Genomic DNA, 12,963 nt, shown 5'->3' with positions numbered 1-12,963 from the left:
GTTGATTATTAAAATTAATATTTTACAGTTGCTGACAGGGCCGCGAAATGTTGAAGATATTATTTCAATGCATTCTTGGCGACGTATGGCTTCTGGGTTTTAATCAATGATTTTAGGACCAATTTTCTATCTAATATCTTAAATACTACTGAAGGAAATTATCGTCAGCAGCCATAATAATAGTTTTTTCTTAAACTTCCTATATTAATTTAAACATACATTGTTGCTGATGATATCACTCCCAGCAGAAGACGAAACGGTTAGCATAAAATTGCCTAAGCCGCAAAAATATTCGTCACCAAAGAAGTGGATGACAGCATTATATGATAAACTGAACAGTTCCAGACATATTTAAGGTTAACAGCTATCGTGATACACTCTGTAGACAAAATATTATTATCTCATCTTACACTGGATGTAGCAGGTACTCACCAGTTGCAGCAGCAGGAGGCAGTGTAATGGTGACGGTGGTGACGTGAGGCTTTACCTCAGTGGTGGAGGTGACCACCTGCTCTGTACCGGCGACCCGCGTCACGATGAATGTGTACGTGCGGAGCCGGGTGCTAGTCACCACGGTGGTGATGGGCTGCACCGGCAGTAGTGGTGTAGCGGTCACCACGTGGGCATCACCGTGGTCCACTGTAGCAGAGGCTTCGACACCCAGCTTCGTCAAGATCTCCGCCCCTCCGTCATAGGTCACCAGCACAGCACTGTTCAACTGGTCAGCCCCAGTAGCGCTGACCGTTGCCGGTGTTTCTTTCGCAATCTCCTCTCCTGGCAGCAGCACCTCGGTAGGTACGACCACCCCGTCCAACTGGGACGAAATCTCCGGTCGCACATCTGCCGTGGTCTCTCGTACCAGGTCTCCGCTGACAACTGTCGGACCCACTTCGGTCACTGCAGTCGGAACCACAGCTCGGTCTCCATCCGACACTTCGCTCGAGCCCTGCAGTACTTCCGCCAAGATAGTCGGTTCCAATTCCAGATCGGTAGTGCTAGTTGGGACAACAGAAGTGATGCCAAACCTTGGTCTAGCTCTAGTAGTTGCAGCTCGGCCGAAAGAACTCTTGGTGGGTGATGTCTTTCTGTAACGGTAGCCTGTGGAAGGTGGTCTGGTCGTTCGTGCAGTGGCTCCCTCCAGGGGCCTGCTCTTGGTTGCGGTTGGCGCCACACCTTTAGCAGTGGTCGAAGTCCGGCGACGTTGACCAGGAAAGCCGAGACGCGTCTTAGTTGGGCGTCGCGTGATGCTGAAACGTGTCGGACGTATGAAGCGCGGTCCGTCAAAAGTACTGCTCTCCGTGGTGGTTGGCGTCTCTATTGTTGTGATGGTACCGTTACCATCACTTTCACCATCGGGACTGACCAGGACGTCGTCAGGCAGCGGCGTTGTGGTTGTCGTCGTCGTCGTCGTCGTTGTTGCAGCTGTATCTTCCTCTGACGATATATTCTGACTGCCTTCGGCAGGACGTAGACTCGAAGTTTCTGTGCTAGCCTCTACAAGATCTGGAGGTTTCTCAGACGAGGCCTCTGCTGTGGAGCTGGTCTGGGGAGCAGTTGATGTAACTCCCAAAATTTCCTCCCTAACATCAGAGGGAGTCAACCCGTTAGACTCAACCTGATGGGCACGGACATCTAGATCCTTGACGGGTGAACCTGTATCGATCTCATTATCCTGTGTGGTGAGACCTAACTCGTCGATTGGAGATGAGAGTGGAGATGTCGCCACGAAACTGATGGTGTGGACTGACTCTTCAGTGGTGAGGAGGGAGTCACGACTCTGAGCTGTCGTCCTTTCCTCGACAGTCGATCCTCTGGCCGATGGCTTGGTCACAATCTCCTCCGAGCTCGATGGTGCTTTCACTTCTTCCACACTCTCTAGGCTGGTTGGTGCTTCAGAACTGGCTTCCTCTTGACTGACTGGTACACTTTCTCCCTCTCTATCACCTTCATTTTCTTTCGATACATCTTCTTGTTCCTCCTCATCATACTCTTCTGATTTATTTTGACCAGACTCTTGATCTTCTGCCTCTGACGAAGTTTCTGGTGTCGAATACCTTTCCGTGGAAGGCCTGTCACTGGAGCCGAACAATTCCTTCGAGCTGTCCCCCGTAGTGCCCTTGGTGCTCTGCGTCGGTAAGAAACGTCCATTGAAATTCAGAGTCGTCTTCACGTGAGGTTCCTCTTCACCTTCTGTTGACGTGATGCTGTTAATATTTGTTGTAAACTCACTTACCCTGTTAATGAGGTTTTCAGTAGTGGTCCTACCATACTGGCTGAACTTGAAAATATCTCGTATATGCGACACTGCCTGCGGTTTTGCAGAGATTATGCCCGTTGGTCTGTCGGTTGGCTCACCAAACGTGCTGATTGCACCAGTAGTGGTAGTTCTGCCATACTGATATGGTTTCAAAGAATCTCTCGGCAACTGTGCAGTCTGTGGTTTCAGTGAAGGTACACTCTTTGGCGTCGTAGATACGTCTCTTCCGTTGCCTCCTTTGGATGGTTGCCTCTCCTTGGATGACTGAATCACTTCGTCGTAGTCCTCCTCCTCTTCTTCATCCTGGCCGTCCTCCTCCTCCTCCTCCTCATCTCTTTCTTCTGAATCGTCATCATCTTCAATGTCTGATGATGGGTAACTGCTCGTAGAAACGCCGTTTTCGCTAGACGTTACTTTATTCTCCCTTGCTAGCGTCGAATACGTGACAGCTTTGGTGCCCTGAGTCGAAATCACAATACTAGTCGGCCTGACTGGGATCTCAGTGTCCTTGTGAAGCACTGGTCTCCTCCGAGTGACAATGATCCTCCTCCTCTTGCTTGACATCAGTGTCGGTGCTGCCGCTGCAGTGACTGCAGATTTTGGGCGTTCGAACTCAGCTGCAGTGGTGCTAACTGGAGAGTCTGTCTTCTGGCGTGTGGACACTGGACGCTTTTTCGTCACTATGATCCTCCGTCTGGCTGACGATTTAGTCGGCTTTATGTCACGGCTGGTGGTCGCTTCCAGGACTGGAGCTACTGGTGTAGAGACCTCCTCCTCCTCCTCCTCATCATCATCTTCAGACAGATGTCTCAGTGCTTCCACATAACGAGCTTTTACTACGGCTGGTCTCCCCTGCACTGGAGGATCGTCGTCGTCTTCAAATGAGCGTCCAGGTTTCTTTCTCCTCGCTACAATAACTCGCTTCCTCTGCGGTTCCGTGCCACTGTCATTCGAAGGTTTCCGTATTATCTTAATTGTCCGCAAGCCGTAATCACCTAAGTTTATGTATTTATGCTTGTGCTTGACGGCTGGTGTCGCGAGGTTCATCTCAGTCACGTGGTCAGTCTGCTGTGCCTCTGACAGGTGTAGGACCTCTCCTCTCTTACGAGTGACGTTCTGGAGATCGTCGTTAGCTGACGGTCTGTTAAGAGGCCGGCGTAGACGCACTACTCTGGTCCTACCTCGGTGGCCCGGCCTTCTCGTCGTCGGCTCGTCCTGTGCATCGTCAAACACATCCGGACTCCTCTTGTGCCGTGAGAGAATTTGGCCAGACTGAGATGCTGATGGTAGAAACGTTACTACAGTGTCATCTGCGGCAGTTTCAGTTTCTGAAATGATTTCGCTTTCGTCATCACCATTGTTGTCTTTGCCCCTGATGTAATCACCTACGACCTTCCGCTTGAGTGGGGCAGACTCAGCGGGGCCTTCGGATAAAAAATGACCGGTAGCGTTGTTGTTGTTCACAGAGGAAGACGACTCCTCAACTGCTGCTTTCCTAGTATTCATTAGAGGTCTCGTAGTGTGTCCAGATCTCCTCGATATCGTTGTGGTAAGCCCACTAGAAACGTATTTGCTAACGTCACCTACTATGCTCTCTAAGCTCTGAGTCTCCACCTCGCTGCTTTCCAGTACACCAACATCTCCCATCGCCGACATGACATAGTTGTCCAAATAGTTTAGCTTGTGTGTTGGGACATCTTGCTCTTCGTCGTCATTACCAAAAGAGCTGCCAATTTGTGGCAGCCTCGATGGCTCCAACTTTGGTACAAAGCGTATCTCACGCTTCCTGATGCTGCTGTCTCCAGTTACTGTAGATACCACTGTGCTAAACTCGCCTGGTCTTCGTCCAGAGACGTACAGTGTTACAACGCTCGTCTCCACTGGAGGCGCTGGGTCTGGAGGTCTGTTATTGTTTCCGTTCCGCGTTTTCTTCCTTGGAGGTTTCCACGTGCGGACTACCTCGTCGTCGCGGCCCTGGGACCCCTGCTGTTGGACATCATCATCATCTGGCACTGTCTCGTCTGCCTCTGATTCTCGCGCTAGACGATCAGCGTCGTCAGGTCGCTGCTGCTGCTGTTGTCGGCGCCTCGAATTCCTACCTCTTTGCTCGGAAGGCTGCACCTGCTCGAGTGGCACTTCAGCATTGTCTGGCTCTTGGAAGAGGAGTCCTTTCCCAGTGGGCAAGAAGTCTGGTTGTCCCAGAGACGCCAGTATGTTTGGCTGAGGAGGACTCTGCATGGGTCCTGTAGGCCCTAAGAGTTGAGCCTGCAGCAATGCTGGGAGGAGGAGTGAGTTCAGTTGGTTGTTGACAGCAGTGGGGGTCGGTGTCACCACCACTGTGTCAGTAAAGAATTCAGTGGCTGTGATGACTTCTTCTGACTGGTCCACAATAGTCGTGTAAATTTTCTTGCCTCGCAGAGTTATTGGCAGGACTGTCGATTTTCCAGTGGTGAGAGTGGTGACGTACGTGCTGGTGCGCGTCTTAAATTCGGTTGTAGGAGTGGGTGGAGGTGCCGGTGGTTGGTTCTGCAGGGCCAGAAGAGGGTTGAGGCCTCCCGGAAGACCACCTCCGAGATTACCGAGCAGAAGTTGTGAGAGTAACAAGTTGGCCAACGGTGCATTGGCGGCTATGGCAGGCTGTATGGTGCTTACAGTCGACTCGACGTCGTACACTGTGCTCGGAATGATGTGCGAGTAAGACGTGAGGCGGCCACGGATTGTGGTGGGCGTAAATATCACGCTCGTCGTTGGCGTCTCGCGCAAGTAGAACTGTGTTATCTCTGTAGCTCCTCCGGCCACTGCTGCCGTTACTTCACTCGTCAAGAACAAGATTGTGCCACCGTCTTTGACTGTGGACGTGACATACTGGTTCGGCGATAGCACCTCAGTGCTGTGTCGTGCTGTCAGCACATTTCGGTATTCAGTATTCTTACCGTTAATCACAGGTATGGTGGCTTCCTCTGGTATGTGATGAGTGACTGTGATGGTGCCATCGAAGGTCGGCAGTGAGAATGTGAACTTGTCCAGCTCGGGCTCCTTGCTGAATCGCGTCCTACTGCTGCCACTGTTGCGCCTCGGGCTCGTGTTCGTGTTGCCGTTGTTCCGGCGGGTGGCACGTTGAGACGAGAAGCTAGTGTCTGTCTGTTTGCTGTTGGAGTTGCTGGTGGTGCGCAGCCTCGGCGGTTTCGGCCTCGAAGGGACGGACGAAGTCGTCTCGTCACTCCTGCTGTTGCCTCCTCTCCTCCTGCCACTCTTGTTGGTCCGTCTGTCACTTGTCGCGGTGGCTGTCTCTGTATTCTGTGGCCGCCGATAGCGAGAGGTACCACTACTTGTGTCCTTCTCCCTCAAGGTAAATTGCGCTCTACCCGAGGTGGCAGATGACGGCGAAGGCTTGATCCGCCCCTGTGGCGTCGGTTGCTGTTGCTGCTGGTTCTGTGTCCGTCCTCGGCCCGAGTACCGGCCGCTCGATTTGCTCTTTTGCTGTGGTGGAGGTGGTGGTGGAGGTGGCTCCGGAGTTGCCGGTTCTTCGGGTGGTGCTTGTGGCTGTGCCACCCTGGCACCAGGTCTTCTGAACCTCGACGAATACGTCCGTGTGGCTCCACTCGGCTTGTCCACCTGGCGCTTCGTACGTCTCCTGAAGCTGAACGGTCTGATCTGCACTGGTTTGTATGGGACTCCTTTGCTGCGTGGTGGTGCTGCCTTTTTTGACTCCTTATGCTCGCTTCCTTCATAATCATTGTCTCTCAGCTCGTCTTCATCCTCTACATCCTCCTCTTGGATGTCTTCTTCATCCTGTGGCTCGTCTTGCGCCTCATCCTCATTGTTCTGCTCTTCTTGCTGCTGGGGCTCCTCTTCCTGACCTGGACGCTTGAACAGGCTGCGTGGAGGGAACAAACTGTTTCCTGGGCGTGGTCTGTTGACAGCTGGCTGGTATCTCAGAGGTAACCGTGCCCTCGGCCTACTGGTGGTAGTGGATGCTGCGGAGCCTACTGGTCTATTTGACGTCCTACGTGTAGTCGAACTTCCTCTGGAAGGAGTTGTCAGTGACGTCTGCGATCTGGGTGTTGTGGTGGTGCTCGCCCTCACCAGTGGAGGGCGCCTCAGGCGATTCAGTAGCGGGTTCCGGCGCGCAGACTCTGTCGTTGAAGGAAGTGGTTGTGTCTCGTACTGGCCATCGTTGTCTGTAAACTGTGGTGTCTCCTCAGTGACGAGTGTGGTGATAAAGTCGTCAGTCTCTAGAGTCTCGTCGGTAGGTGTCGTCGCTGGGAAATAGTTGGCTGTCGCACCACCGCGAGAGATTGTCGAGGTCGGATTGACGCGGCCCCTGTACCTCGAGGAGCTTCCAAAGTATCCAGCTGAAGATGAGCGTCCAGGTGCAGCACTTGAGCCTCTGAAGTACAATCCTCTGCGACTGGATCCTTGAGGGCCTCCAACTGCTGTTGGGCTAATGGCCCCAGCTCGTGTAGAGCTCCGTCCTCTGCCTCCAGTGGGGAACGCAGAAGATTGCCCTCCAGGCACAGGAGATGAGCCTCTTGGTCTAGAGAAACGGCGTCCACTGCTGGCAGATGGGCGAATCTCGTTAGCGGCTGACGAGGATGCTAAGCCTCCTCTTCGGCTTCCAGAGAACCTTCCAGTGGCGGCAGCCTTACCCACGGCTGCAGGCGTTGCTGTGATGGTTGGAGTTACAACAGTCCGTGTCACTGTGGCTGGTCGCTTGTTCTGAGGCCTATATGGTGGTCGCGTAGCCCCTTGCGTGCCAAAAGGGCGAATTGATGGTGTGAAAGTATTCTTCTTAGACTGGTATGTTAGGCGTGTCCTGTTGCGGCCTGAACCTGACCCTTTACCAAGCAAGAACTTGGCGCCATCGTTGTCTGACTCATTCTCACTGCTATCGTCATCCTGCTGCTCTGAAGACGTCTGTGGTGTCGTCGACGTTGACGTTTCATCACTGCCCAGAGAGCTCTCGACCACAGCTGGTGTTGGCGCTGTAGTTGTCACAACTGCTGCGGTTGGAGCCACCACAGGGACGCCGCTCACTGCTGTCGGAGCAACTACAGCTACAGGTGGTGCTGTTGTGCTTGGAACATCCACTTTGAAAGACGATGTGCTTTCAATTACTTGTGCATACCTTCCACCCACCAATGTACCTGAGACTTTGGACTCATAGAATGTTGTCGTACCATCTTTGGCCATTGTGCCATCAATCAGTCGCACCAGCCCTGTCCTGTATGTCTTGCCAGCAATCTCCACTGTTGGAGAAGGTGCTAGAGCCAGATGTAGAGCACTTTGACGTTCTTCATTCACCTTTATGGAGGATGTGCTCTCCACTATCTGTGAGTACTGCCCATTGATGTACGTGCCAATGGCTTCTGTGGTGAAGAACGTAGTGCTGACGCCATCAGCATCGACAATTCGGCCCTTGTTTAGGGAAACCACCCCCACTGGGAGTTTTGGTGTCGGAGTAGGCTCCACTGGTACTGAAACTGGAGCAGGGGGTATGATACGGGTTTTCCTCTCTAGTATCTGGGCATACAGGCCATCAATGTAGGTTCCGGAGACATCAGTCGAGAAGAGTGTGGTGGTTCCGGCCTCATCAACTATGCTACTGACAACAGTGGAAAGGAATCCCGTTGGCAGCTCCACTTTTGTTGGGGCTGATGTAGCTTCCTTTGCTGCTGGTGTCGGAGTAGTGTCCACAAGTGACACAGATGCCACTGGTTTGACTGTCGGCACACCTTCCCCCAGTTCTTGTACTTTGGCCGACGTCGCCACAGCCCTCCCCGCCAATACAGCTGCTGCTTCATCTGCAGCTACCGTACCGTTCACAACCTCTGTTACAGTCTGTAGCCTGCTGTTGACAATAGTGCTGTTGCCAATATACGATGTCGTCAGGAACGTGAAAGTGGTGAAGTAGGTAGTAGGCTCATAGATGACCTCACTGGGATTAATGACAGCGACAACTGGTGTAGCTAAAGGATCGATGTCCTTTGGTGTAGTAGTGGGGACGATCTCAGCTTTGGTCTCTGTAGAGGACGACACTGTTGGCGTTACCACCTCAGATACAGTCTCCTCGCGACTGGTCACCGTGGATGTGCCATCTTTGAAAAGCGTCGTCCAATAGGTGAATGTGGTGAAGTAGGTCGTAGGCAAGGAAGGATCGTCCTCAGTGGGGACAAGGTCGTCAGTGAGCAGAGCAGTCCTTTGCGGCGTCAGAGTCTCAGTGACGACATTTGTGACCGTCTCCAAACGGCTCTTCACATCCGTGGAAGTTCCCTTGTATATGGTTGTGAAGTAGGTATATGTTGTATAGCTAGTCTGGAGGAGCAGCGTTGGAGATGGCTCTAAAGATTCGGTATTGCTCTCTGAACTGACCTGGTCGTCAAGTGCTGGCAGGAAAGGCAAAGCATTGTGGCGTTCTGGAGGAGCAATGATTGTGCGCTCTCCACTGGAGCTGCTGATCATTGTCTCCACCACGGATGATGTGAGCTCCGGCTCTGAGGTGGCCAGTATTGCAGGTGGTCTTGTGATGGTGGCATACACGTTCTTAGTTCCAACAGCAACTCCCAGCTTGCTCTTGGCAGGCACTATAATGCTGTTCTCAATGTCATCGAAGAAGTCATTTGCCAGTGTAGCCGTGGTGCCCTCACTGTCAACTTCATTCAGCGACGACCGCGGCTGGCTGTGCTCACGCGTTATGGTGCTGCTGTAGAGGTACTGACGACGGGGAGCGTTCTTTAGAAGTGGCTGGTTCTTCAGAGGATTATCCAAGTCGTCTTCCTCCACCTGCGACAGCTGACTGGTTGGGCGAATGTCTTGGGCAGCACTTAGAGTTGGTGTTGCTTCCAACAGTGCTGTCGGTGTTACGATGTTGGTGTAGACCTCTGTGCGGCTGCTCACTGTCGTTTCACCATCTACGAAGATGGTGGTGAAGTATGTGTACGTCGTGTAGAAGGTCTTAATGACATCCTGGTCCAGGGCAGGCGTCGCTTCCGTGGCCATCTCGCGCTCGATGTCTACCGAGTCCACAACAGCTGAGAAGAGTTCCTCATCTGGGAAGAACTTGGTGGTCGGACGTCCGATGCCGACGCTGGTGGGCGCCACCTCTGGCGTCGGCTCTACAATGTTATCGGTACGTGCTAAAAGCCCAGCAACAGCAGGATCTGTCACACGGCGGAAGTAGTCCTTGTCCACCGTTTCCGTGACGACATTAGTCACCACTTCAATGTTGCTCGCAACGGTGGTCGTGCTATCCTGGAAATAGGTCGTTAGGTATGTGTAGGTAGTAAACACAGACTTGACAAGCAGCTCCAGTTCACCCTCCTCCTCTCCTTCGTCTTCGCCTGCCGGCGGGGAAGCGACAGTGGTCGGTTGTAGGACAACGGCTGGCGGATTTTCTGGCGTTGCAGCAGTTGACGGTTCAGTCGCAGCATGGGTTTCCTGCTCTTTGTCGCTTCCATCTGTGATTTCGGGTGTTACCGAGAGCTGAGGTGGCGGTGGAGTCGGTTGCTGGTGTACTGTCTCTGGTGGAATGGTGACGGCAGCAGGAGCTTCTGGAAGGGCTGTGGATTGAATATTTGCTACAGCGACGGGCACCACTTGCGTGGCTAGTATCACCTGTGATGTCACCACTTCTCTTGTTTTGATCGATGTCGAAGTGCCACCGTCGACAGGAATGAAGAAGGCAGTCAGATGCGTGAATGTCTCATAGATTGTACTAGCAACAATCTGTGTAATCAGTGTAGGTGTCACTCCATCCTGCAGCTGACTGGCAGGTGTTCCTTCCTCTTGTCCGACACCGGCATCCTTAGCGGGACTGGGTTCTGTCGGTGATGGTTCGACGTCTGTTTTCGGTGTGGTCACTTGTGCGACAGTAGTTCCAGGAGTTTCCTTTGCAGCACTGCCTTCGACAATATTCTGGTCCTCAACACTGCCACTTGTCTTACGACCAGTCTCGACCTCATTCGACAAGTCTCCCTCTGGCAAAGTGGTGGATTCTTGCGGCAGGGTACTGAGTGTGCCGTCGCCATCTTCGACAGTTGTCACACCGTCTGTGTCAGTAGTGAGGCCTGGCTGCTCTGCAGGGATTGTCGCAGGCGATGTGGTGACCTCTTCCTCACCCTCCTGTTCCTGAGATCCCTCCGAAGATGGCGGCTGGGAGGCTGCTGTGTGAGTAGTCTCCAGGTCAACTGTGGACGTCGGCGCTATTGCACTCTCCGTTGGCACGATAACTTTTGTGTCTCCTTCATAATAAAATATACTCGAGGCCGAATAGATAATTTGTGCATAGTGACCGTCGACGGAGCTGCCGTGAATCAGAGAAGTGAAGAGGGTGGTTGTGTCATTGATGACCTCAGTGCCTGCAATAGCTTTTATTAGACCGAGTGGGTATTCCTCATCACCGTGATCAAATAACTGTGTCATCGCCGTGCGATAAGATGTTAGTGGTGCTGTAGAAGTCACCTCTAATTCTACTGTAGAGTGCACTTCTTGTTCTCCTTCCCGTTCCTCCTCGTTGCTTTCTGGTATTGGTGCTTCTGTGATTACTTCAGTTGCATGCAGTTGCAGTTCTGGTGTTTCGACGACGACAGGCGACGGTTCTATCAAGTCGTCAGTTCCATCATCCAGCACAGATGACGGTTCGATGGCCCCATCAACAACTGACGTTACTGTCGCTACCTGGACTTCTGTCAAAGATGGTTGTATCACTTCTGGTGCAGCAGAAGACGACTGGTCATAGTCTTCATAGTCGATCACGACACTCGTTACGGGCACCTGCACGCCTACATCATCATCCAGGTATGTGGAGGTCGGTGGAGAGTCAAATATGTCCTGTTCACGGGAAAGCACCTCCAATTTGGCACCCTCATCCGGTGTCGTTTCCTGAGTTGGCGGTGGGGGTGTCGTTTCCCTCGGTGGCGGGTCAGTTTCCTTCGGTACTGTAGGTGGAGGGTTTGTGGTCGGAGGTGGCGGTGGTGTCGTTGGCGGTTCTGGTGGGGCAGCTTCGACTACATACACTGACGATGCGAGGTCTTGATGCTGCGCTTTCTGACGCCTGCTGGCAAACGTCTCCGGTAGCACCACCATAGTGGGCAGTGTCGTGTGTGTCGTGATGGAGTGGCCAGTAACAGTGCGAGTCACCATTCCAGGCGTATGTGACAAGAACGTTTTTACTTTCGTGACGACGCCCGGTTGGAAAACTGTAGCGTCGCCTGCAGCACTGGTCACTGCCCGTGTCGGCTGTGCTGGTGGCTGCTTCTTGGCAGTGCTGGGCGTGAAGACAACAACAGTGTCACCAATGGTGGTGGTGAAGTCAGCGAATCCAGTGTAGGTGACCGTCTCGCGCAGCTTGCTGAGGCGCGGCGGGTCGGGTCTGCCGCCCCTGAAGATGGCCTTCCCGGATCTGAAGCTGGAGAGGTAGTCCTTCTTGGGCTGCTGGGGAGGAGGAGCATCGCCGTAATCTGGACTGCCTAGGTCGTCGCCCTCGTCGCCCGACTGGGAAAAGCCACTGGGGGAGAAGTCGTGCCGTACGGTGAAGGTCGGCAGGTCGTTGATGGGCCGGACGGTGACGACCTTGTCGGGACGGATTGTCGTGGCGGTCTCGTCCCTCTGCTGGCCCTCCAGCTGATGACCCTCCAGCTGCTGACCGTCAGGCTGGTGGCGGTCGGTGTCCCTCTTGCGGAACGGGTCACCAGCATCTACGTCCTTCACCCGCAGGCGCTCCGTCGACCTGTTGATGAGATTCTCCGACAGCTGGGCCCCGCCAAAGTCGGCCGCCGGGCGGTCGTCGTCGCTGTCTAGAAGCAAGAAGTCCGCACCGCCACGGTCTTTGACGGCCTCACTGGAGAGGCGGTACCTGTCCAGGACGCCGACAGTGGAGACCCGGCGAGGGTCTGGAGGCGGCTCGTAGGGCCCCAGGATGGGTGTGGCTGCCACCAGCGAAGGCGGCGCCTTGGAGGCCAGCTGCAGTTGCGGGGGCGGGGGCAGCACCGTCGTGGGGAAGACGAGCATCAGTGGCTTGGTGGGCCGGTCGAAGGACACCCGCGAGCTGGTCGTGGCCACGACCTGCGCCCTGCCGCGGCCCACGCGGCCCGTTGCGAACTCCGTGGTGGTGCCCTCGCGGACGAACGTCGCCGCGGCCAGCACCACGTCGGCCGCTGCGGCGCGACCAGCAGGCCCAGGGGTTAGATGGGCAGGCGTGGCCGAGGAGTAGGAGAGACAGAGTGCCAAGAGCGGGAACCAGGGAACAGTGAGTGCAAGGGTACGTCTGGCAGTGACTGCCGTGGCCACAGGGGGGCTGCTTCCCTGGTGTTACACTATATACAGACCTGTACTGCCCAGACCGGAACTCAAACGTGTAACCTATACCTTTTGCAGCCACTGCTGTTACTTTTTTGGAATACAGTGATCAATAGATAATTATATTTTAACTAAAGTTCAGTCTTGATCACAACATTTATGTCTCAATAACATAGGTGACGGGTTTCGGTTATATTTATATAACCATCTTCAGACCCATGGCTTCCTTGGAGGATGGTAGGCGGAGCTCTCCTCAGCTGCTAAAAAGTCAGCAGCTAATGAGAGCTCCGCCTACCATCCTCCAAGGAAGCCGTGGGTCTGAAGATGGTTATATAAATATAACCGAAACCCGTCACCTATGTTATTGAGACATAAGTGCTGTGATCACGACTGAACTTTAGTTAAAATAT

At 53.6% G+C, this 12,963-nt stretch overlaps 1 protein-coding gene across 1 annotated transcript in view; it reads right to left on the bottom strand.

Moving 5' to 3' along the window:
* LOC124552322 overlaps window positions 1–12,963 on the bottom strand; it is a 220,062-nt gene that overhangs the window by 165,988 nt on the left and 41,111 nt on the right. The window contains exon 4 of the mRNA XM_047126594.1: window positions 433–12,559. Within this exon, the coding sequence (XP_046982550.1) occupies window positions 433–12,559 (12,127 nt within the window). The remainder of the gene's footprint in view (window positions 1–432; window positions 12,560–12,963) is intronic.

This window comes from Schistocerca americana, chromosome 10, assembly GCF_021461395.2.
Source record: "Schistocerca americana isolate TAMUIC-IGC-003095 chromosome 10, iqSchAmer2.1, whole genome shotgun sequence".
Lineage (NCBI taxonomy): Eukaryota > Metazoa > Arthropoda > Insecta > Orthoptera > Acrididae > Schistocerca > Schistocerca americana.
This window is presented reverse-complemented; position numbering and strand designations above follow the sequence as displayed.